Source organism: Carlito syrichta, unplaced genomic scaffold (genome assembly GCF_000164805.1).
Source record: "Carlito syrichta isolate Samal-C Ts95f unplaced genomic scaffold, Tarsius_syrichta-2.0.1 Scaffold308685, whole genome shotgun sequence".
Lineage (NCBI taxonomy): Eukaryota > Metazoa > Chordata > Mammalia > Primates > Tarsiidae > Carlito > Carlito syrichta.
This window is the reverse complement of record NW_007252781.1, coordinates 91,607-117,594: the sequence shown is the minus strand read 5'-3', so window position 1 is coordinate 117,594 and position 25,988 is coordinate 91,607. Positions and strand designations below refer to the sequence as shown.

The 25,988-nt window shown below is 37.3% G+C and overlaps 1 protein-coding gene and 1 pseudogene across 4 annotated transcripts; one reads left to right on the top strand and one right to left on the bottom strand.

Moving 5' to 3' along the window:
• Positions 1-1,313: 1,313 nt before the first annotated feature.
• PLRG1 (pleiotropic regulator 1) lies at positions 1,314-19,697 on the bottom strand. Of its 3 annotated transcripts, none has more exons than XM_008065603.2 (15): positions 19,562-19,697; positions 18,115-18,221; positions 16,899-17,041; positions 15,282-15,335; positions 14,436-14,526; positions 14,141-14,228; positions 12,120-12,221; positions 9,745-9,837; positions 7,412-7,561; positions 7,220-7,321; positions 6,521-6,623; positions 5,322-5,430; positions 4,239-4,378; positions 3,549-3,742; positions 1,314-3,055 (listed from the first exon to the last, which is right to left on the bottom strand). In XM_008065603.2, the coding sequence occupies exons 1-15, from the start codon at positions 19,568-19,570 to the stop codon at positions 2,996-2,998; spliced, it is 1,545 nt and encodes a 514-aa protein (XP_008063794.1). In that variant the 5' UTR covers positions 19,571-19,697; the 3' UTR covers positions 1,314-2,995. The 3 variants fall into 3 exon arrangements, with proteins under 3 accessions (XP_008063794.1, XP_021571979.1, XP_021571978.1); XM_021716304.1 differs by having other exon boundaries at positions 15,309-15,335; positions 19,562-19,659; XM_021716303.1 differs by having other exon boundaries at positions 2,820-3,051.
• LOC103268045 lies at positions 15,717-16,276 on the top strand (annotated as a pseudogene). Its single transcript, XR_504787.2, has one exon. The product of XR_504787.2 is annotated as a 40S ribosomal protein S24 pseudogene (transcript).
• Positions 19,698-25,988: the final 6,291 nt, after the last annotated feature.

Sequence of the window (25,988 nt, the reverse complement as noted above, 5' to 3'; positions counted from 1 at the left end):
GTGATGAGACACATTTGGTACGAAGGAAGGGAATTAATGGTACAGGAAAGGGGTTAATAGTGAGAGCAAAGTACCTGGGTAGGCATGTGTATATGGCTACAGTCAGACACAAGGAGCTGTTTGTAGGCAGACTACTCATCCTTTGTAAAAGGAGGCAGAAGGCATTCATTGTGGAAATCTGCATTTGGTTATTATTAATGGCCCATTCCAAGCATGTGGTTATAGATCAAGAATGAGTCTAGTTAGTGGGGCTGTTTTTCTCTGGTAATATTTTATAGCTTGACCACACTCAAGTAGTATTAAATGGGCAGTGTAAGAGAGTTGGGGTTAACCCTGGGTGAGGTTGTGCCAAGTAGGTAAAAGAGAAGTGTACATGAATGACATTCTGTTCAAAATTTCACAGGGTTCATCAACACGAATGGTACATGAACCTTCTGCAACAGAGGATTCAAGAACACCACAAAACGTGGAAACTTTTTTTTTTTTGTCTTTCTGAAACTAGCATCTCTCTTTGCTTTGCAGTGATGAATAGCCAAGAGAATTAGGGTTGCTGCTTGACAAGTGATCTTAGGATTCCAAGATGGGATAGAGGCGATATACGTTAGGGTCCTGGCAGCAGCCAAAATGGACGATCTTGTGGCCAAGGGAGCTGTCTGCAGAGACTTCGACTTTGGGGAATGAGGGCATCTGGTGACCCGCGTACACCAGGTCTTCAGGACAGGCATCCTGAGGGGATCTGGACTGTGGGTTCGTAATTCTCTGGCAAGGACCAGTCTTGACTCCCCACCCAGGTATGTGCTGTTTCTGACTTCTTGTTTTTGCTGAGCAGGCTTGCATTTTTCTTTCTTAAGTTTTGCTGTGATTCTTGAACCAAACCTGCAGTACCCTCAGAAGCAAATCCATCTGCAAGGTCATCTCTCTCTGAAGGCTGGGACTTTGGTATGGGTTCTCACTGAACAAAACGTTTAGATCTTCTAGCTGCTTCTCTGTGAATATGGTTCGTTTACTGCATGAGTGCTCCTGTTGCTTGCCTCCGGGAAGGTACACTGAACCTGACATCTTCTAATCCAGATGTCCTCATGGGTTCAAGTCCTGGGATGACTGAAACTTTTTTTTTTAATGCTCTACAGAATTTGATACTCGTGCCTAACTTAAACACAACAGTTGAAGCTTTGCTAGACAGAGAACAGGGGTTATCTTTCTCACCTCCTTATACTAATAATTTCTTCTTGGTATTTAGGGACGGAACACTACATTAGATCTTTCTTGCCAGAAGGCACATTAGAATCTCGCAGGGATGCAATTAAGTGTTCTTTTTCTTTATTTAAGTTTACAAAATACATGCTCATAGAAAATTAAAACATTATAGAAATACTAAAGCAGACCATGAAAATTCTCCCATAATCCCGCTTCTTTACAAAGCCACTGCTAACAAAGTGGTCAAAGTGGTGTTACTTCTCTATTATTTTTTAGGGCATCAAGTTATTCTACAAAAATTTTTGCATTTTTTTTTAACATACCAGTAAAGTTTGGACATCTTGCCCTAATAATCTGGACATTCCTCACTCTTTTCATGAATACAGAAATAAAATGCATTATGATATCATAATCTTTTAAAATAGTCCCTTATTGATAGACCACTTGGGCAAGTTTTAATTATTACAGAATAAAGGTGCAATGAATTTGATTGTGCACACTCATCAAGATTATTCCTATTAGGCAGTTTCCTAGAAATGAAGTTACTAGGCCTAAGGGTTCAAACATTTTTAATAAATCCCAGCAAACTACACTCCTAAAGGCTGCAGCAATTATACTCCCACTTACAGCATGCAAGACGGGGCAAGTGTAACTGGAAATGCTTGTTCAAAAATCATGATACAATTTCTTAATTTGGAAAATTTTAGAAAGTTCTTATAACTGTTTTCTAATTAAAATTATAGAAGGTGAAGTTTGACAAATCTTCTTGACTGGTGGGGAATCAGGATCCCAAGGGCTTAAAACCCATATTTGCCAAAAGGAGGAGGCAACTTTAACACTTTTCTGTGAAGTTTCCACAGGATTGCAGCCCTTGCTATAGTTTTAAATAGCCCTGCTGGTATACATAGTTATTTTCCCCAAGTGTCAATACCAGTATTGGTATTCTGCTTGGGAAATAAAATCCAAACTTAAAACATGAGTCCTTCCCACCACAAGCCAGCTTTACTCCTCACTATTCACCTGCAGTCAACAATTCTTTGTCCTAGGACACACCACACACAATCCTGTGTCTGGTTTAGTCTCTTTATGCCTCTTCTTAGAATACCCTTTTCCTTCCTTGTCCTCTTTCAGCTCAAATCCCATCTACTCTATGAAGCCTTCCTCATTCCTTCCTGAGAACAATGAATGGTCTTAACACTCGTGTTTGCCTAGCATTTCACCTACACCTGTCATATAGCACTTCTATAACGAGCTACCAATCTGGAGGACAGACACATCTTATTTCCTGAGCAGTTTCTAGTACAGAACTTAGCAGAACATACACTCAAAAACTGTTTTTGGAAAATACATATGTAAGTTAAATTAAAACTTCTAATCTTTGAATCTCAGTCACAGATATTTTTAAAGGATTAAGAAAAAAACCAAAACTACTGTTCCCCTCAAAACGTGTCCTATGATAACCAGTTTTGTATATTTTTTTAAAAAGGGGTCTTCTAATAAAACTGCCAAAGTATTCTACCTCTAGAATAGTTATGTTCAATAAACCTGCATTTACCTGATATCTTCATCTTACTTCCTAGTATCACAAATCTGTTTATTTCAGAAATAAAAACACGGGGAGTGGGGGCAGGGGACAGTTTATTGTAAAACTCGAAGCAGCAATGATTCAAGCAAGTGTGTTTCTTCTGCTTTATATTCCCAGCCAGAGCACAAAATGACCAAATGTCCTCATCAATGCCAAGCTTAAAAGAGAGAAAGAAAGAGAGAAAAAAAGAGAGAGAGGACAATGCCACATTCATTAAAATCTCTTTCTCTTGATAATTTCTGGTTTCCAGCTGACTGGATGAGTTTCTTCTGTCTAAAAATAGAAAAGTTAAAATAAAGTATTAGTTTGCTTTATAGCTAAGACTTCCCTTCTAATTAAAATAAGGTATCTACTTTATTATTTGGAATTATACATTTAGCAGTTCTTTAACAATTTTAGGTTATCCAAGCCAATAAAAGAGCAATAGGTTCATTACAAATGTAGTATTTAGTTTTTCATCTAAAATAAAATTTGTATTTAGATATTCTAGTAACACCAAAGTTTATGATTCTCAAATTATTTTGCAAAGCAATCTATTTATTTGTTGTTATTCTTAGTGCAACTGCTATAAAATTAAAACCATCAATGGGTTCACTGGCATCAATGACACCAATATAGAAGTCTACAAGCAGACACTACTGAAGATGACAGATACTTTAATACTATAAAGATTATTTTTCCTTTTGATAATTAAATGAGAATATACTTGCCAAATTAGTATGGTTGTATTATTTTACTTTAAATGTATGTGAAACAGAGAACTTACCGCTGTGTCATCCTCTCTGTACACTTTAATGGTTTTATCGGCTTCAGCTGTTAGTAATCGACTTTCGGACTGATCAAAAGCACAAGCAAATATTCCTGATTCACTGTCCAAAGATCCAGGTTGCACAGCTGCATGAACTCTCTGAAAATTGTAGCCAGTTCTCCAGTCCCAAAGATGCATAGTGCCATTGTCAGCTTAAAGGGAAAGATCTAGTTATACTTGGTAATCCTTCAGCAGTACAGCTGTTAAACTTTTATTAAACACTAACCATAAGCCCAAGGACCATGACAATACTACGGTTATAAAGATATATAGAATAGGCACTAAAGCTTCTCTTAATACTCGTTTGTCTACCTTCCTTTGTGCTTGATTCAGAATTTATTACAAATCTTAAAAAATACCACAAAATTTGATATCCAATTCCGGAATACTCAACCAAATCTTAGGCAATTCCCAGCATAAATCCCTTAGATTCATCAGGTGAGAACTCACAGAGGACTAAATTATGACATACACTACATGTATTATAAATATGCATGATATACATCTGAATATTCAACTACATCCTAATTAGGCAAGTGCTATTATAATACTTAGGTGTGATGGCTCAGAAGTAGTACAAATATTTACTCATTCACTTAAAGAGAAAATGACAGACTAAAAGCATTTATTAGAAATATCCCATTTTACCTCCAGATACAAGTACTCCATCAGAATTCACTGTCAATGTGTTAATAATAGCATTATGACCGGAAAGGTTTTGAATGAAACTTCCATCAGGGAATTTCCACTGCTTTATGTTATCTGGAGAACCTGATGCAAATGTGTAACTGAAATATTAAAAAGAATTAATGGCAAAATGAACCAAGTTAAATAAAGTGGTGGGTTTTAAAAAGCTTATTATGATTGTATTTTGCATGTACTCAATGAGCCATGTAGTTTCAGCAAAATACTACTGTCATATCAAGATGTAAAAATATCAAGATATTTGTTCCCAGTTAAAACAGATTTTCAAAGTTTTAAACTATATTTTAAAACCTAGAGTAATGTTTTATTTTCCTTTCATTTCCCCAGTGCTCTGCACTAAGCAAGAGTAATAAATGTGCAAATGCCTTATTTTACATAAGGGTCAAAAGGTTATGCAATTCTTAGAAGAGAGAGAGCAGGACAGGAACAAGGAGAGGGAGAGAAGGAAAGGAACAGAGGGCAAGAGGAAGGAGAGGGAAAGGGAGGAAGAAAGGGAACAAGGGTACAGAGACAGGAAGCAAGGGAGGAAGAGGGAAGAGATAAAGGATATGAATACAAACAGAAAAGTGTCAGGGGTGACAGAACCCAACAAACAACAGGTTGTGATATTCTGCTCCGCCTCCTTGGATACCCTATCATGTTCACAGATCTCACTAGTTCTTTTTCTATGTATCTTAACTTCCTCCTTAATAATTAAACTATTAAATATATGTTTCAATGTCCAATGCCACTTATGTCCAAACATTAAGCCCAGCCACAATTACCTTCTATCTTGACATGCATTTAACATGTGTTTACTCATGTTTTATTTACACTGTTTTGTTTGACATTATTTGTCCCTTTCCTCATGTTATAGAGAGCATGAAGCAAAGTAGTACATAAGGAAAGTAAAAGAAACGCTGCTAAGCGGCACAGGCCTGGAAATGACAGTGGCTAAATGACTGCCAAAACCACCACTAACTTGGTATTTCAGCAGTATACTAAGAACTGAAGAAAAAGATAAGCAAGTCAGGAAAACATACTTACTGTCTGGGATGTAAAACCACAGCCCTAACTGATTTTTTGTGATTTGTTAATGTTACTCTTGTTTTTCCAGCCACCAGATCCCACAATCGTATTGTAGTGTCATGGCTTCCTGTAATACAAATACATACACCCCTCAAAACATAGACTACGAAAAACATGCAAAAGTTAAACATAATAAAATACAAACTATTTCCCCATAAACATACATTCTTTTTTTTTTTGAGTCAGTGCATGCTCACAGCCACCATAGCCTCGACCTGCTCAGGCAATTCTTCTGCTTCAGCCTTCCAAGTAGCTGGAACTACAGACGTGCACCACCATGCCCAATTTTTTGATTTATTGTAGAGACGAGGTCTTGCCTAGTTGCCCAGGCAGTTCTTGAACCCGTGGGCTCAGGCAATCCTCTCACCTCCACCTCCCAAAGTGCTGGGATTACAGGCTCAGCTCATAAATACATATTCTAATGAAAGTCATGCCACCTGGAAATTAGTTTTGGCTAATTTCTTCAGTCTCAAAATTTTAGGATAATTTTAAACTAAATTCTTTAAAAAATGCAACATAACATTTGATTTATTATTACCCGAATAGCTAAAACAAATGCAAATAATAAAATAATATACCTTATGCACTAGTAAAGAGAAAAGGAAAAACCCCAATGTTAATTTTTTATTAGTTAATAAAATATATCAGGCAAAGAAATTATTTTCTAGTCTTAAAAATCCACTGTTATTAATCTTATTTTGAGCAAAGTGAGATTTAAATCAGTTCTAAAGGTTATTTGTCCCATGGCATTTTTGTCTTCTGTCAGTTTTATAGAATAATAACTTTGATACTATAAAATAATTTATTTAGCAGTATAGTTTTCTAGTCAGACATTACAGGACACTATGTATAAGCAAAAAATACGAGATAGGTCTGGTGTGGTGGTTCACGCCAGCAATCCCAGCAATTTGGAAGGCCAAGGTGGGAGAATCACTTGAGGCCAGGAGTTCAAGGCCATGGTGAGCTCTGATCATGTTACTGTACTCCAGCCTGGGTGACAGAGTGAGACTTTGACTCAAGAGAAAAAAGAGAGAGAAAAAAATAAATGAATAAAATCTCATTTGAGTACATTTCAAATGCCTAAAATTAAAGTATATGTATAATTACAATGCATTCTGAAATGAATATGCTGTAAACTTGAAAAGTATCAATTATACCTGTAATAATTTGTGGTTCTGCAGCTTGACACCTCACTGTAGCAACTGCATTTGTATGTCCTGATAATGTGTGTACACTGGCTTTAGTTCTCACATCCCAAATCTATAAAAATACAATAGACATATGTCAAAGAGAATAGGTATTCATATCTCAGGCAGATAAGTGGATCAATTCAAGGCTGGGAATTTACTTAGACAAGTAGTACCTGACTAAAATAAAGATATACACATATATATGTGTGTATATAAATGACTGTATAGAAAATATAATATGTGTGTGGATTATATATATAATGAAGGACAATGATCTATAGGCTGGGAGAGGAATACAGACAGGAAGCAGCTGCCCAGAATTTTAGACAGTGGGAAGATCAGGGTACTGAAATAAGAATGGGCATAATGGGACTATTTTGGGAACTACTGAACTTAAGAGCTACTGGACAATGGTTGTGGTGATAGAATGGGATGTGAGAGTGTCGCATTTCAGGATCTGGGCACTAACAACACTGGGTGGGGGGAGGCCACAGAACTGAAGACTACAGTGGAAGACACATTCCAGTTCAGAAACTGAGGGACTAGGGTGTTGATGAGACAACTATCTTTAATTCTCTAGTAAACAATTTAAGACTTCAAAACCAATCATGCATACTACAAGATGCAACATATTCACAGACAAACACATAGCTCTATCCCATTTACCCGTGCAGTTGAATCCCGACTGCAGGTTACCAGCACATCGATTGTTGGGTGCAAATCCAAGCCATACACTGCACTTAAATGGCCATGATAGTGCCTTATCACCTGAAGATAAAAGCAGGAAAGTTACGATTTCTAGAATGAGAAAAACAAACTGCAGCTTATAATATTTAAAATCTTTAACATGGAGTTTACCTTATTATATTCAAGATCCCAGCACTTCACTTGTTTGTCTTCTCCACAAGAGAACAGGTATGGGCTCCTTGTGCTCACTATCACGCCCCGCACAGTACTAATATGCCCAGTCAGAGACAGCTTTAATTTGCCACTAGCTAAGTCCCAGATCTGCAATCAAAAAATATTTATTTTTTCTTTTTGTTAGTTCCCTCAAAGTAAACTTTTAAAATCCTGATGTTAAAATTAAGTTTTCAAAGAGGAAAAGAGATAAATGTATAAAAATTAGGAATTCACATTTTTATTTTTATTTTCCAAATAAAAGCAGAAAAGAATAAAACAGCATGCTCAAACTGGGAAAATATTTGCACTAGATGATAAAAAGTTAATATTCTTATAGATTATTACTGAAAATAAAAATATAAATAGCATGGTATTAAATTAGACAAGGATAGTAACAACTTAAAGAAACCCCAAAAGCAGCAAATAAAGATATGAAAAAGTTCAAATTCATTAGAAATTTTTATAAAGTTTTAAAATAAAAGATTAGATACCCATTTGCGCTTATCACATTAGTAGACATTTTTAAAGGGATGCACAACCAATGTGCTGAAAAGGATATTTTCATACACTGCAACTATCAAGTCACCCATTTTTGAAAGTAATTATATTGTGGGTATCGGCCTCAAAAATTTTTGACCCATTAATTCAATATCTGTTACTCTACCATAATGTTCAAAAATATGAAAATAAGTTATATATTAAATAGCATTATGCAATTATTTTAAAAGATGTTGAATTTTTCATAAAAATGTTCCTTCAATACGATGTTAAGTGAAAAAATTAGGACACAAAATTACGTATCAAGAGCAGTTCTTAAAAGATACATATTTGCATGCATAGGATAAAAAGCTTAGAAGTAAATGCACTACTACACAGAAATAAATACTAAAGTGAAGTTCATCCAAATATCTAATAATGGTAGGATTATGTATGGGGTCTACTATCTTTTACAGTCCTTTTTTTTTTTTTTTTTTTGAGTTGGAGTCTCACTCTGTCACCCAAACTGGAGTAGCAGTGGCCGCTCCCGGCCACCACAGCCTCGACCTGCTGGGCTCCTGCGATCCTTCTGCCTCAGCCTTCCAAGTAGCTGGAACTACCGGCGCACGCTACCACGCCTGGCTAAGTTTTTGATTTATTATAGAGATGAGGTCTCGCCAAGTTGCCCAGGCGGGTCTCGAACCCACGGGCTCAGGCAATCCACTCACCTCGGCCTCCCAAAGCATGGGATTACAGGCTGAGTCACCGAGCCCAGCCTTTTACAGTTCTATTTTCCTCATTTTCTATAGAAGAGTGTGCTCTAATTTTGTAAGAGGGGGTGGACATAAGTATCAAGAAATTAGTGGTAAGTCATCAAGTTTGGAAAAAACTATTGTTTTGATGCCACTTAAAAAAACATTTTTTTTTTAAATCGGAGTCTCACTCCATCGTCCAGGCTGGAGTATAGTGGCACGCTCACAACCACCCTAGCACTGACCTGCTGGGCTCCAGCGATTCTTCTGTCTCCGCCTTCCAAGGAGCTGGAACTATAGGCGTGTGCTATCACACCCCACTAATTTTTTTTTTTGTTGGTTTGTTTTTGTTTGTTTTTGAGTTGGAGTCTCATTCTGTCATCCAGACTGGAGTGCAGTGGCAGCTCCTGGCCACTGCAGCCTCGACCTGCTGGGCCCCGGCGATCCTTCCGCCTCAGCCTTCCAAGTTGTTTTTTAATTGTAGAGACAAGGTCTCACCATGTTGCCCAGGCTGGTCTCGAACACATGGGCTCAGGCAATCTTCTCGCCTCGGCCTCCCAAAGTGCTGGGATTACAGGCTTGAGCCACCAAAAATAACTTTTTTTGAGGAGTTTCACTCTATTGCCTAGGTTGGAGTGCAGTGGCATGATCACAGCTACTACAGCCTCAACCTGCTGGGCTCAGGCGATCATTCTGTCTCAGCCTTCCAAGTAGCTAGAACTACAGATAAGTGCCACCATACCTGGCTAATTTTTTGATTTATTGCAGAGACAAGTTCTCACTGTGTTGCCCAGGCTGGTCTCAAACCCCTGGGCTCAGGTAATCCTCTTGCCTCCACTTCCCTAAGTGCTGGTATTATAGGAGTGAGCCACTGCGCCTGCCCTTAATACCAACTTTTTAAAGTTTGGAACTCTTACTGGCATAAACAATAAACTGTACTACGTTTAAGTCTAAGAAGCCAGAGGAAATGCAACAACAATTCCTGCCACTGGAAATAACTTACAACAGATTAAACTTACACGACAAACAGAAAGTCATGTCTATTTTTTTCTTCCTTGTTACCTTTATAGTTCTGTCAGCTGATCCAGTAACAAACCACTGATTTCCAGGTTCCACAGCAATACATCGAACCCAGCCAAGATGCCCACTGATAACCTAAAAGTAGAATGGGCAGACTTATTAAGAGTTAAATGTATTCAATTTTCACCACAACTGCCCCCAGTCACATCTTCAAATCATTAAGTTTAAATAATAAACATTAAATTACCTTGAATGGGTGAACAGATACACAGATTGTGATACATCTTATACAATGGAATACTACTCAGCAATAAAAGGGAATGTACTATTAACCATTTGCACTCAGATGGGACTCTTGGGGACATCAAGAGATTATTGATGATTATACAGGACAAACTTATGCAAGCATAAATTTTTCAAAAACGTGTTTTCTTGATGTTTTCCATTCAAATTGCCCAAAATAAAGAGATGGAATATATACTGAGATATACGTTAAAAAAAAGCAGGTATTACGTAGAAAGAGAATGTTTGAAGTGCTTTCACAGCGCTGTCAACACTTTTTGTAACCAAAAGTAGTGATAAAAAGTGTCTGTACAAGAAAGACAGCTATAGGTATACAGTATGTGTCATATGGCATAACTTGAAAAGACAGATAAGCAAGTTATTGTAGCCTTAAAATAAAGTTGAAGTTGAAGGCAGATTGTACTGAAGTATCAAGTGGTACAGATCTAATATATCTATCTATACTAAGTCAGAAAAGTAAAATTGGAAAAGCAGTATTCCTTTGATAAAGTTCATTTTGTGATTTTGTAATTTACAACTAGAAATTTTAAAATCTATTTGCTTGCAGAACGATGACAAAATGAAAAGACAAAATTGAGAGTTATAAGCAGCAGCGAAGATGAGTTAGATTTCGACCTTTTTTTTGTTTTGCTTTTTGAGTCAGAGTCTCACTCTGTCACCAAGGCTGAAGTACAGTGGCACGCACACGGCCACTGTAGCTTCCACCTGCTGGGCTTAGGTGATACTTCTGCCTCAGCCTTCCAAGTAGCTGGAACTAAAGGTGTGCACTACCACACCTGGCTTATTTTTTGATTTATTGTAGAGACGAGGTCTCACCAAGTTGCCCAGACAAGTCTTGCACCCCTGGACTCAGGCAACCTTCTTGCCTTGGCCTCCCAAAGTGCTAGGATTACAAGTTGAGCCAGCACGCCTGGCCAGATTTAGACTTTTATACAGATAAAAGTTAGAAAAAATAAACACTGATGTGGAAGAAAACAGTATTAGCAATAGTGATATCTTCCTATCAAGAAGAAAATGGGCGAATGCAATAGAAAGTGACAGCGATGAAAGCGTTAGTAGTTTCAGAGAAAAGACAATGTATAGTCAAGTGAAGAATGGGAAGATGTAATAGAAAAAGACAATCCTCCAGTGAGAATAAATTTTGTTGTACATCCTCAAACAACAGGGCCACAAATAGCAAATAATATAAGAGAACCGACTGACTATTTTACTCTATATTTTACAAATGAATTAGTGAATTGTGTAATGAAAGAAACAAATCATTATGTGGATGAAAAAATAAACAGCAGCTATCACACAAATCAATTTGGCATTATGTTGACCAACAGCAATTTTTAGCTTTTATCACAGTTAACGTAATGTGGGAGGACAGGCATCTGGTTCTTCTACCATGACAATGTGCCTGTCCACACAACGCTGAGCATTAAGCAGTTTTTGACAAAAAGATGGCATGACCCATGTCTCACCTTCTCTATTCACCTGATCTTGCCCTGAGCGACATTTATTTTTCCTCTGACAGGGGTAGAGGAGGGTAAGACTACAAAAGAATAGCACAGGGGTGTTTTCTGAGGTAATGTCACTTAAATATCCTAATTCTGGTAGTGGCTACCCAAGTCACTACATCTATTAAAATTCATTAGACGTATACATCAAAAAAGGTTCTTACTGTAAAATTATTTGAAAAATAAGATTTTAAAATGTGTTAAATTATGTGTAGCTGTATATTTCCTACTATATATTTTATTTCATATCTGATACACTTTGAATCATTTTAATTTACTGCAGTTAAAATAATAATTGATAGGTGCAAAGAAATCTTTACATGATGTTTTACCCCTCGGCCTTCATATTAAATATTTCCAACACTTTCCTGAATTTATTGAGTCTGTTCTCCACATTTAGTAGCTTGCTATCAATATTTTATATGAAAATAAAGTATAGATTTTACTTAAGGAAGTTTTCTTCCCAAGATATCTTTTATAGTGCTTAAGTTCCTTCTCAATCTACCTCAGTTTTCATATTCACTCTTTTTCTACCTTGTTCTATTCCTCAGCTGTTGCCAACTGGAATGCAATCATGTTCCATATAATGAAATAACATGAAGATTCACTCACCCTGTAGAGTTTCCATGGTGGATGCCACTGGGGTTTCGGCATTGTGGGGGCTTTTTTAGCCATCAGTGCAGAGTTCTTAGTATTGCCAGTCTCCATAACAATCTAGATATGGAACAGACTATATTATCATCAAAGATATCATCTAAGGTTTTATGTTATCAATTAAAAAATGGAAATAGAAAAAGGGACCCTATGGAAGTTTTTTTCCTTAGATGAAGAGCTAAAAGTTTCTACTTATAAAAAATGTTTCGGTATGCTAATTTTAAGAAACAATTTAAAAACCTCAGAGAGGCAGAACATGAGACTTAAAAGCACACATCACCGTGTATTAGTTCAAAACCCAGCTCTGCTGATTACTAGCTGACTGGCCTTGGGTAAAAATTATGTAACCTCTATATGCCTCATTTGCAAAATGAGAAAGAATACTGCCTATTTCACAGGGGTATCGTGGAGATTTAAAGAGTAGTAAATGATCTCAGTAAGCTCCTATTATTACTGAAGTCATTTTAAATGTATTAATGCCACTGCCTTTGCCATATTTTAACATTATTGATTTAAGATGGCAAAGAAGTGACTGATGGCTCCTTCTGTTTAAATTTTAATACATTATTTAAATACTATTTTAAAAGCTATACTAACTGATATATCAACTACTATTAGCATATATCTATTCATTCAAAAAATATTTAAGCCTACAATATTCCTGTCATCAAGAAACTTAAATTATACCCTCTTAAGGAGGCAGAGAGCCTAGACAGAGAAACATTCTCTGAATGCTCAGCCTGTAATCCCGCGTCTTTGGGAGGCTGAGGTGAGTGGACTGCCTGAGCCCACAGGTTCGAGACCCGCCTGGGCAACTTGGCGAGACCTCATCTCTACAATAAATTTTAAAAAATGAGCCGGGCGTGGTAGCGTGTGCCTGTAGTTCCAGCAACTCAGAAGGCTGAGGTGGAAGGATCGCTGGAGCCCAGCAGGTTGAGGCTGCGGTGGCCAGGAGCAGCCACTGCACTCCAGTCTGGGTGACAGAGTGAGACTCCAACTCAAAAAAAAAAAACAAACAAAAAACGAAGAGAGTTATCAATTCATTCACGTCATAAAGTCAAATTAATTGCATAATAAACTAAGGAAGTAAAGCCTGCACTTATTTCAAGTGACAGCCTAATAAAGTAAACTGTATATCTTCAGTTATTCTTTCTAAAACTATTTCTGCCAAACTAAGAACATCTGCCATTTATTTATAAGCAGATAAAATTTATGTATTTGTAGACGTTTATTTATAAGACTGATTGTATAGCTTGTGAATATTACAACACTACTAGCATTCAGTGTAACTGTATAAACTAAAGTTTAATAAAAAAAGACTTTTATGTCTAATATACACTAATACAAGTTTCAGAATAACACACCTTGTATTTTGACTAGTAGGCAATAAATACCAACGTCACATTATTTTCTTTGGTTATTTTCTTTTAAGAGTCAACTGCTCAGGCTGGAGTGCAGCGGCTCGCTCACGGCCACCGCAGCCTTGACCTACTGGGCTCAGGCGATCCTTCCGCCTCAGCCTTCCAAGTAGCTAGAGCCACAAGCAGGTGCCATCATGCCTGGCTAATTTTTTTATTTATCGTAGAGACAAGGTCTCACCAGGTTGCCCAGGCTGGTCTCGAACCCCTGGACTCAGGCAATCCTCTTGCCTCGGCCTCCCAAAGCGCTGCGATTTCAGGCTTGAGCCACTGTGCCCAGACTAACATTATTTTCATCAAAACACACAGAAAGTATATTGTGCACAGACACACATAATTAACAGAATTTTATATTCTAAAAAATATCAGTTTGCTAATAACTTGAGATTAAGGGCTATGAAATATGAACAACTAGCTCAGGCTGCTAATTATCTTAACAATTCCAAAGAAGTATTCATTTCTTTAATACTTAATACTTAAGGTAAGGCTTTGGGGATAAAGGGAAATAAGGCAACCTGTTCCAAAAGTTAGAAATGGGACATCTGACAAAGAGTAACATACTGAATTAACCACTGTAGGCTGTGAACGGTCAGAAGCCCCAGGATGTCGGTATTCACTTCCACCAGGTGCAGTACGATTTGCATCAACCCTGAAACAAAAGAAATATTACATGCAAAGTAATTAATGCCTCCATTCATGCATTTTGCAAAAAAAAAAAAAATTTTAATTTTTGTATGCTCTGATAAAGGGAAATGTCATATAATAGTTGTAAACAAACAAATTTAGAAATGAAAAAACTGTAAATAGTGAAATATGTTTTCAAGAGTTTTGTAATTATGAGCATAAAATCTCATACCTAGCCTGAGAAGGTAATGCCACTGCCAAGGACTGTGCAGCTGATTCACTTGGCATTCTCTGGATCTTAGTATCTGCTGTCAAAGCAACCCCTGTTAAAATGAAAAATCAATTCCATTTAGTAGCTATCTTTGCTTTCATTTACATGCTTTTAAATTAAAATACTGGAAGAAAACATACACCAAATGGCTATTATCTCTAAGTGGTGATATCACAAACATTTTGATTAAGTTTTGCTTGACTTTTTTAGTAATATTGCTTACTAACACATAAATTCGATTACATCAACTTAGTATTAAAGTAGCTTAAATAGTAAAGAATTTCCATTATATTCAGACATTACCTTCAAAAGTAAAAAATTAAGCAGTTCCTCAAATATGAACAGAATGTTTCCAAATGTAAGTTACTCTAAAAGAAGCATCCACTTTCCCTATACTTTCTATATATACTAAACTTTTTATTCCACTCTTGTTATTTTAGTCAATCAATGTGGGCCAATACCTCTACCTAGACAGAGGACACATTTCTATCATATCCAAATCTATACTAACACTTCTATCATTTTTATAAGCTTAGTAATAGTTATACATCTGCCTAAACCACCATAAAATAAACGTGCCTAATTCTTAGCATAGTGCCTAAAAAAAATACAGGTACTATATTTCGTGTGTTTGGTGTTTGGTGAATGAATGCATATGAATGTTAATTAGAATCTACAAAGCTACCCATGGATGCTTGACTACTGAGTTTATCCTGTATTTTATAGGTAATGGAAATATCATTACTGGTTCATTGGCAAAAATACATGTGACAATAAAATATTTTCAATATGCAACAGCTCACTAACCAGGTCCTGGTGGATATGGATGTGTACCTGTAACCAAATATTCAACTTCTTGTCCTAAAAAAAAAGAAAAAAAATCATCCATTACAAGTATCATTTTTTAACGTATCAGATAATATTAAATTATCAACTGGATTTCTCAAATTTTCCCAACTAAACTCAAGTCTCAGAAATAGTTGATCAAAAGTTGATCACTTTTGTTTTGACCTCTGTAAACCACGTACACAGCTATTTCCTTGCCCATTTGCTGATACGAGGCCAAGAAAGCTTGCATATTGTCTAAAGAGCAACAGTGAACAGAGATATGCCAATTGAGTGACAATCCACTCTGGTTTTTCTTCCAAGCAAATGGTTTCCTGTAGAAGCCTGACTTTTCTTTATTCATTACAATTTATTCAGTTCTTAATTTCATCTTTCTGAATTATAAAGAAGACAGATGGGCTCTTTTCCTCCCTGACTGCCTGAGGATCGACAGCCATCATGAACGACACGGTAACTATTCGGACCAGGAAATTCATGACCAACCGTCTGCTTCAACGGAAACAAATGGTCATCGATGTTCTTCACCCCGGGAAGGCAACAGTACCTAAGACAGAAATTCGGGAAAAACTAGCCAAAATGTACAAGACAACACCAGATGTCATCTTTGTATTTGGATTCAGAACTCATTTTGGTGGTGGCAAGACAACTGGCTTTGGCATGATTTATGATTCCTTGGATTATGCAAAGAAAAATGAACCCAAACATAGACTTGCAAGACATGGCCTGTATGAGAAGAAAAAGACCTCAAGGAAGCAGCGAAAAGAACGCAAGAACAGAATGAAGAAAGTCAGGGGGACTGCAAAAGCCAATGTTGGTGCTGGCAAAAAGTGAGCTGGAGATTGGATAACAGGCAAAGGACTAAAGATGGTGCAGTGATGGTATCTGTGGCCATTGTTTGGATTTTTCACGACCAGCTTAATAAACTAAAAACTTTTCACATGAAAAAAAAAAAAAAAGAAGACAGATGGTCTCCCCACAAGTTAGAAATAGTCTCCAAATTTTACCTTTAGTCTTGAGACCACTGTGACCTTCTCAACATTCTAAAAACTTCTACCACCATTATACTACCAATTTTATTTCTTTTAAGGAAAAAACCATCAGCTAATAATCTCACTGCTCTTATGAGGAAATCAAGAATCCCATTATAAAACTGCCACAGCCATTAAATATTGAATGGCCACAATTAGTCCTTCCAGGAGGGATACAAAGAACATATTTTATTTGTTTTCCTATTTTTTTTTTTGAGTTGGAGTCTCACTCTGTCGCCCAGACTGGAGTGCAGTGGCTGCTCCCGGCCACCACAGCCTCGACCTGCTGGGCTCCTGCGATCCTTCTGCCTCAGTCTTCCGAGTAGCCGGAATTACAGGTGCGTGCTACCAAGCCCGGCTAATTTTTTGATTTATTGTAGAGATGAGGTCTCGCCTGCCCAGGCAGGTCTCGAACCTGCGGGCTCAGGCAATCCACTCACCTCAGCCTCCCAAAGGCGTGAGATTACAGGCTGAACCACCGAGCCCGGCCTGCCTTCCTATTTTTAAAATTCACACATACATCCTGACATTATGATAATACCATACTCACCCTGATTTGCAGGATACTGTTTATGACCATAGGAATCTGCTGCATTCTGAGGACACTTCTCTTTAAGATTTTCTTTTGAAGTGGGCATATGCAACACAGGGCCATACTCATTACGAAGCTTGATTGCCATTTTTCGTTTATGACTATTTAGAAATTATAAACATAAGAATGTATCCTTAAACACCTTATAAATGTATTCACTAATGCAAATGTTTACAGACAGTCAGGAAACAGGTATTTAAATAGCTTAAGTTTGTGCAATCATGTAGAAAAAGTTTCCAGTAAGATTTTAAAGTTAAATAGTGTTTTAAAGAATCAAAAATGCCCAAATGCATTTTCACACCAATCTATTTACTCTTGCTCACATTCCAGCACACAGCATTCATTGAGCCTAAGTAATATTTTAGTTTGTTACCTAATATACAAAATATTCCATGATAAATTATCAAGGGTAGAACTGATTTAAAGATATATAGAAACAAATATATCTTTTTAAAAAACCTCAAAGCCAATATACTTTTCTTCAAATATCTAAACATAAAAATATAGTAAAAACTTCTATAGCAACCTTTACTAGATATACCTTAAAAAGTTAGTTAGAACTAATCAAAATACTTAATTAGTTCAGTATTTTAAAAAGAAATGCACATATATTACTTTTAAGAATAGTCTGCTTTGTAACTTAAATGTAAATGCTTGTTTGAGGAATTAAGTAGATTTTTAAAGAAGGGTAAAGGACAAAGAAAGAACACTGCACATAATGCAATCCCAGACTGCAGCTGGAAATGTAGAACGAAAAATATGCCACCACTCAAAAATCTTCATCATACTAACGAGAAAAGATGGGAGTAGAGGTACGGGCCAGGTACAATTTCAGCTCAGCAAGGCTCTGAGAGCAGCGGGAAGCTGAAAGCACATACAAAGGGATTGATTATAAAATAAAATAAAATACCTAACAGGGACTTTCCTAATTACTGGGCATTTGTAAAATGCAATTAATTAGTGGAATTTTTTTTTTAAACCATAAAAGGTCAAAAAAAAAAAAAGTTAAATCAGCTTTAAATTACGGCAAAATACCACTCATCATTGAACAAACAGCTTACTGAATGTTATATACTTATAATACTAGCTAGTCTTTAAAGATCTCCCTCTCCTTGCTCTTTTTCCACTACTAGAATTTTAACTACTTTAGCAATTGAAGCAAAACTATCCCTACCTCTCTTCATCCAAAGGCACAGGTTTTCCATTATCAGCTACAAACATGTCATGGGTCCTCTTCAATGACCTGAACACAAGTGTGTGCACAGAATGTTTTTGTACTTCCTAGGAAGAAAGAACGTAATTACACATCTTGCTACAAATTAACATAATTCACAACTTAAAGACAAATCAGTTACACACTTTAGATGTTTAAAATGTAAAAAGCTTTATACCACTCACCAGTGCTACTTGTAGCAAGCTACAGGATTCAAGTTCAGAGAAGAGGAGGGAGCTCCTCTTTGGCCAGCGCCCCAGGTATAGCAACTGAGTGATGACTGAGATTGGTCATTTATTCAATAAATATTTATTGAGCTTGTACTATGTGTCTGGCAGACACTGTGCTAGAAGCTAAGAATGGAATGCTCAGAAGATAGTCATGGTCTCTGTGCTCAAGAGGAAACAGACAAAAATAAGCAAAATAATTCCTTGCTTTGATAAATGCTATGAAGACAACAAGCAAGAAGAGGCTGAGTCACAAAACAAAGGGAAAAAAAGTATGATTGTGAATTTTTTTTGAGGTGATAGTTATGCAGAGAGAGAATTAGCCTCCTATAGAATAGAAGGAAGAACAAACCAGACAGATGGAAATGCCATGTGCAAAGGTGTTCAGTAACTGAAATAATGCCAGTGAGAAGGTGCTTTGTGGTGCACGATGAGGTTGCACGGGTAGAGAAGAAACAGATTAGTTAAGGTTTTTGTAGACCACTACAACAATCTATGTTTTCGTTCTAGTAACATAGGGACAGGAAAGGCTTTTAAGAAAAGTATAAGCAACTTGTGTTTTAAACTGAACAATTTACAGGAGAAAGAAAATAGAAGCAAGGAGATCATCTGGAAGCTAATGTGCCAGGCTAAGAGAAAGATGATGTTGGTCTGAATTAAGTTAGACTGAAGAGTGGATGGAATCAAGAAATATTTGGGATAAGATGCACAAGCCCTACTAACAGTATGGTTGCTCAAGCTAGGGAAAGATGTAAAGAAATCAAGGCAGGTTTTTCCGGGGGTAGGGCTGAAGCAAGGGAAGAACTGAATGCAAGATAGAGAAAACCGCCAGTCTTTGAGGACGCAGAATCCCAGACACTACCCTGCAGGCGGTGAGCACCAGTGGTGAAGCATCAACAGAGGCCCCGCCTCCGAGGACAGTGTCCAGCTCCCAAGAGACAAATGAGGATCGGAGGAATTATCTCAGGCTTCCCGCCCGGACGCAGCCTCCGACTCGGGTTCTCATCCAGCCCCTCACCCTTCCCCGAAAATCTTCAAGAGACCACCCGGCCTTAGCCAAACAGCTCCCCTCGCAGCCTCTTGTCTTCCCACATTCCAAGCACTCCCAACCCTCCACGCTAGCTGCCAAATAAAAACAGTCCAGAGACGAACGACTCTGGAGAGTTCAAGTGTCATTTTACCTCCACCATGATGGGGCCGTGAGTCCCACCAGCAGCAGCCAAGAAACACTAATCTCCAGCGCAGAACCCGCCGCCACAACCGTGCAGCCCCTTCCGGAATCGGGCTCCCCGGCGCCGGATGTGACGCAAGCCCCGCGCACGCGCGCTGGCCTCGACCCGCCACCTGTGATCGGGAGGCGGAACTTCCTCGTCGGGACCGCCTCCGGGGCGGGGTTTCGAGACTAAGGGGGCGGGGCCTCCTGGGCGCGATTGGCTGGAGGTTTTTTCACACGCTCTTCCGCGGAAGACTTGAAATCAGTTTTCGCCTTACTCTCAGCCTTAAGTGTTTTGATGTGGGGGATTCCTGGAAGCTTAATGCTTTTTATCAGAGAACGTAAGAGTCTGGAGAGGAAACCCCTGTGGGCTCTAAGGCTCTTCCACTGACCTTTGGGGGTCGCCTCCGCGCTTTTGTCGCCTGGTTCCTATCCTGGCTGGAAGCACATGGACGCTGTTGTGGGCTTAAAGCCTAAAACAGTTTCCCTTAAACAGTCCAGTAAACAATTGTTGAATGTTGTAGAATGGTTGCTGCAGTTTGAGAAATTCTGTCCTGTAAATATGCATAATAACCTTGTTTTAACCACTTATGGCAAAATCCCACATTTATCTTCTGTTACGTAGATTTTTGTCCAGTTTCTTAAAACTGCATAGCTCTTGACTGTTTCCAGATTGTCTGCTGATTAATGTGGCTTCAAGAATTCCAGGGTACAGCTTTTTAAAGCTAGTGGAAGACAAACATAACAGAAAACTTTAACCATTTTTATTTATACATAGCGTACTGTCAAGTATTGGTATTTTGTTTCGTTTTCTACCGCGGTAAAATCTGCGGTTGGTGATCAATCCTGCCCAATTGTCTTTCTTTGTGAAAAGAAAATTGATAGAGTTGGGTATTTGCATACCTAAGCAGACAAACATTTCACGGACCTGCTTCAGTGCTACTGATCCTGTCCCCAGAGCATACTGCATACTTAGAGAGGAAGAAAAAAGTCTAGCAAAAGAATAGTGTGACTCAACCATCTCAGAAACTGTTTTAAAGACATTAAGGTCATGTTTTTCTTGAAAATACAATCATCTCTGAATTTGAGTGTGGATATGGCCTAAGAACTGATTTTCTGTGAAAGAGGCCTCTGATGGTAGATCTTGCAAGAAAATACCATGATTATAAGATATGTATTTAGGAAACCAAATCATGTTATATGCTCACCTGTCGATAGAAATATGTAGAGAAAAGAACATGATTTTAAATGACAATAAAGCTATAGAAATGCAAGTAAGACATATATCTATTGCAACGTAATAACTATATACTTGGGCCCCTTATTAACTTTTTAGATATGTAATTATCCTGGAAGCATTTAATTTATAAAATAAGACTAATTCAAAAACATTGTAATGATTGCTGTACATTGCACTAGATTTTGCCCCTTTTACAACTCTCTCTTGAATTTATGGAATTATGCCTTCCACTTGAAAGTTAGCAGCATTTTAGACAGATATTGGGCTCAAGTGACTCTATTATGTATTTAAGAGATTCATGAATATATATATTCTATAAAACATAACTATTAAGTTATTGTTAACTTATTTATTGTACAAACATTTATTTGTAAAAACTAATTTATTTGTAAAAACACAAAATCTGCCACATATAATTTTGTATTTATAAAGAAACCTACTGTTATTGTTTTACCTGGAGAAAAAGTCTAAGTTTCATTGGATTTGTGAAGGCCTCCAAGGGATCCCTGCTCTGGATGACATCACCACCTGCTTTATTTGAACAGTAGGTGTCACTACTGCTCTTCATAAGGGCTCAGAAGGTTCTCTTTAAAGCAGACATGGAGAATAATTTATTAATGAAAATACTAATATTATGTCTGTAAGAAACCCGTAATACAAATTTTAAGGAAAATTATCCTTCTTTAGCCAATTTGTTTTACTCACTAATACAGAAAATATTTTTATTCTCCTTTAAATGCATCCTTTGCTCTTGAGCAGTGATAGGTCACATTGAAAAAGATTCGAGGGCCACTTTCATCAGCTTCTTACCATACATTTTATAGGAAGTGGTTTACAATTTTTATAAAAATGATGACTATTACTATTTCTTCTGTTTCAGCTTGGAGAGCTGAATATATAATCTTTTAAAAACACTGTATGCAATATTCCTTAGAATTTTGTGGCTCAGTATGTCCGTCCCTTAAATTTCTTATTTTAAATTCTAAACTAATTCAAAAGAGAGTTACAGTGGAAGCTATAATTTCTTATTTGGATTTCTGGGTCAGAATCTGTGAAAAATGATACTTGGACATTTTTTTCCCCAAAAAAGTTTGGTCTTTAATTGTTTACCACAATGCTAAGAATTGGCCTAAATTAGATGGTAGAGTCAGCAGGTAGTTTCTGGTAGCATAGTTGAAACAGAAGCGTCTGAGACTGCAGGGGACAGTGAGGGAACTATTCTTCCATTTACTATCTGAAAGGCTTTGGTAATAATTAGGTTGTACTGTCAGTTATAAATATCTTAGCAAGGGGTGTGTGTTTGAGTGTGTCTCTGTGTGTGTGTGTGTGTGTGTGTGTGTGTCAGAGAGAGAGAGAGAGAGAGAGAGAGAGAGAGATGAGGAGAAGACAGGAGAGGAGAGGAGAGGAGAGGAAAGTGTCACTCATCACAATTTCACCTTCTTCTACTATATGAAGCCCCATATCCTGTCTATTAGTTTGCTAAGGCTGATGTACCAAAGTATTGCAAACTGGGTAGTTTAAACAAAAATACAGGGGGTATGAAATGTACACACATTTTAAGAGATGTTATCTATGTATTACTTTTTGAAGTTGAATTAAATTATGGTAGCAATATGTAGTATGATGTTTGCTCAACCATGCTTCCATTATTTTCTTTTACTGTCCTGCCTGTTGCATGGTGATGTTAACATTCACTTGATTAATGTCATCTTTTGAGCAAACATCATATTTAAAATGTGTATACATTTTTTGGCACTTCCTGTATATTGTCTCACAACTCTGGAGGCCAGAAATCTGAAATCAAGGTGATGGGAAGATTGTTTCCTTCTGAGGGCTGTGAGGGAGAATCTGTCCTATGGCCCTCCCTCAGCTTTTGGTGGTTCACTGGCATTCCTCAGTTTCTCTGTCTTCATCTTCAAGTGACATTCTCTCTGTGCAGGTGCCCGTGTCCAAATTTCCCCTTTTTAGAGACTACCAATCACATCAGATTAAGGGCTCACCCTACTACAGAATGGTCTCATTTAACTAAGTACATCTGCAAAGATCTTATTTCCAAATAAGATCACATTCTTAGGTACTCGGGGTTAGGAATGCACAATTCAACCCACAACATCATGTCACAAAAATAAGTGTCGATATCGGACGTGATTGTGACTTTCCTAGTTTACCTTTACAAATAAGCATTTGTACTTACAAATGTATCTGTTTGCAGAAATATTTTCAGTATTTATACTGACAGAAGAAATAGCAATGTGATAGTTTCAACTTTCTTGGCTGAATTCATATACTATGAATTCATGTATGCTGGGTGGTAATATTTATTTCATTTTCTGTATTCCCTGGTAGACTTATGCGGTAAGTATGGCATAATGGTCACTATCACACTCAGCATTTAGTTGACTTGCAGTTGGTAAGTTTTCAATATTTGTTGAATGAATGAATGAATAAGCATGCTCTTAAGTTTTAGATATTTAAATATGGGAATGGGTAGCATTGAGGCCTTAATTTTGATGTTTAAGCTGTGGTTGCAGGTATAGAATCTGTAGTAAGGATATTATGAGAGAGAGAGAGAGAGAGAGAGAGAGAGAGAGAGAGAGAGAGAGAGAGAGAGAGTTGTGCTCACTGCTGAAAAAAATGCTGTTTCAGCACCCATTAATTTAATCATAATCTTTCTCTCTGGGTAAGGCACAGAATTGCTTATAAGAGGACAGTTCTGTCTTTCTAATTATTGTAAATTTTGTAATAATGAAGTTTTTCTATTGCACCTAAGAAAGTTAATGCTAAATGTTATTTAGTTTCTATAAAATGTAGCTACTAAGTTATTGTTAGCTTATTTATTGTACAGACATTTATTTGTAGAAACTACTAACTTATTTGTAGAACCATTTTCAAAAATGGGGTTTGTTAGCAGAAGTACTTCTTGACATGAATAATTAAGAAGATTAAGGCATTTGATTGAATATTTTGCTGATATACTATTTATATTATTTATCTTTTTTTTTTTTGAGACAACATCTTACTCTATTGCCCAGACTGGAGTGCAGTGACATGATCCCGACTCACTGCAGCCTTGACCTTCTGGGCTCAGGCCATCCTTCCACCTCAGCCTCTAGAGTAGCTGGGACTACAGGCATGTACCACCACATGCCTGGCTGATTTTTTTTTTTTTTTTTTAACTTTTCTGTAAACAGGTCTTGCTGATTTTGAACTCCTGGGCTCAAGCAATCCTCTCACCTAGGCATCCTAAAGTGCTGGGAATACAGGGGTGAGACACTATACCAGGTCTATTTATTTATATTTTTATATACCATTACATTTATACTATATAATAGTATTTTAAAACTTCTTTTAAAAATATGCTATAAAAGCCAGTATCATATTCATAAAGAAACATTAAAATATTCTCATTCTTTGTCCCTTCACCCCTTTGTCCAAAATGCCATTCTCTTTGCCTTTGCAGATCCTCAGTTGAGCTCCCACCTATGAGAACATGAGGCATTTGATTTTCTGTTTCTGAGTTAGTTCACTTAGGATGATATTCTCCAATTTCATCCAAGTTACTGCAAAACACATTATTTCATTCTTTTTGATAGGTGAATAGTATCTGGTCGTGTATATATACCATATTTTCATTATTCACTGATTGGTTCATGGGTATTTAGGTTGATTCCACATCTTTGCAATTGTGAATTGTGCTGCAATGAACATGCGAGTGTAGGTGTCTTTTTTATATAACAACAAAAAGTCACCTACCAAGTAAAATGTGCACAGGTGGGGAGTGCTGAACAAGTTTAAAGCCCAGATTTCTTTGCCATTATACAAGTCCTAATGCAACCATGTAACCAGAAACAATTTGTACCCTCTAAAACAACTGAAATTTTTAAAAAAGAAAAATTAAAAAATTCTCATTAGCTACTAAACAAGGATGCCTGCTCTCTCTACTATTATCCACATTTATTTCTGTCTGAAAACACAAGTCATGCTTTTTGATAGGCAGTATAGCCATAAACTAACAACAATAAAAAAATTTTACATACTGCTTGTCACAAAAGCTTCACTTCTAAAAATGTACTGGGTATGTATGTGTGTGTACATATGAGTATGTACATGTGTGTACTATAAACATATATATCTTCATGGAAGTATGCAAAAATGTACATATACAAGTGTTCATTTTGTTGGGGTAGGAACAGAGATAAATAAAAGGGAACAAGTAGCTTTGCACCAACAGGAAGAAACTGATCATCATAATAGGTAAGGGTAGAGACTTTGCATCTAGAATGCCATGGTTCAACTCCTTCTCTACAAGTTACCATCAGTGTCACTTTGGGCAACTTCCTTCTTTTTGTGCCTCAATTTCCTGTCTGTAAAATGGGAATAATAGTACTGGTCTACCTCCCAGAATTGTTGCAAGAATTAAGCGGAATGCACCAAGAACAGTGCCTGGTACATAATTAATTGCTCTATAAGTGTTAGTTGTATTGCAATAAATTATGTTATTTGTTCTTTTTTTAAAAAGGGGAAAGCTGTAAAAGTGTAACCTTAGAAGTCAGAGGTCAACTCTTCCATGCAGGCAACTTTCATCCTGATTTAAACTTAAAGTAGGCCTCAATTCTCCCCACAAAGAAACCTAGTCCACAAAATATTACTTCGTAAAGTGAACTGAAACACTGAACAGATCACAGGGGATTGAAGGAGGATTTTTATTTTATTTTTTAATTTTAGAGTTGTGGGGGACATGTGAGGATTTGCTGCCTAAGTAAATTGTGTGCAGGTGAGGTTTAGACTTCTAGTGGGCCCTCTCTCTGAAGAGGGATTTTCAATCCATACCCTACAGCACACTGCCCATCTCCATCAACTTGCCTCTTTTTCCCAGCTGATCCTTACCCATTTTTTTTGTGGAGAGGATGGAGGTTTTTCTGTCCCCTTTCTCCCTTTCCCTAACATAGTAGCCATGTTGTCAGAAGCCAATCTTTTTATTTTTTATTTTTGTTTTTTTTTTGAGTTGGAGGCTCACTCTGTCGCCCAGACTGGAGTGCAGTGGCCGCTCCGGCCACCGCAGCCTCGACCTGCCGGGCTCCGGTGATCCTTTCGCCTCAGCCTTCCAAGTAGCCGGAATTACAGGCATGTGCTACCACACCCGGCTGATTTTTCG

What these genes read in the sequence shown, in the direction of transcription:
- PLRG1 (XM_021716303.1), bottom strand. An exon ending in GTGCCTTTGGATGAAGAGAG is followed by an intron (nt 17,042 to 18,114) that starts GTAGGGATAGTT and finishes ATTTCTAAATAG; the next exon opens with TCATAAACGAAAAATGGCAA. An exon ending in CAGCTGACAGAACTATAAAG is followed by an intron (nt 7,562 to 9,744) that starts GTAACAAGGAAG and finishes TTTTGATTGCAG; the next exon opens with ATCTGGGACTTAGCTAGTGG.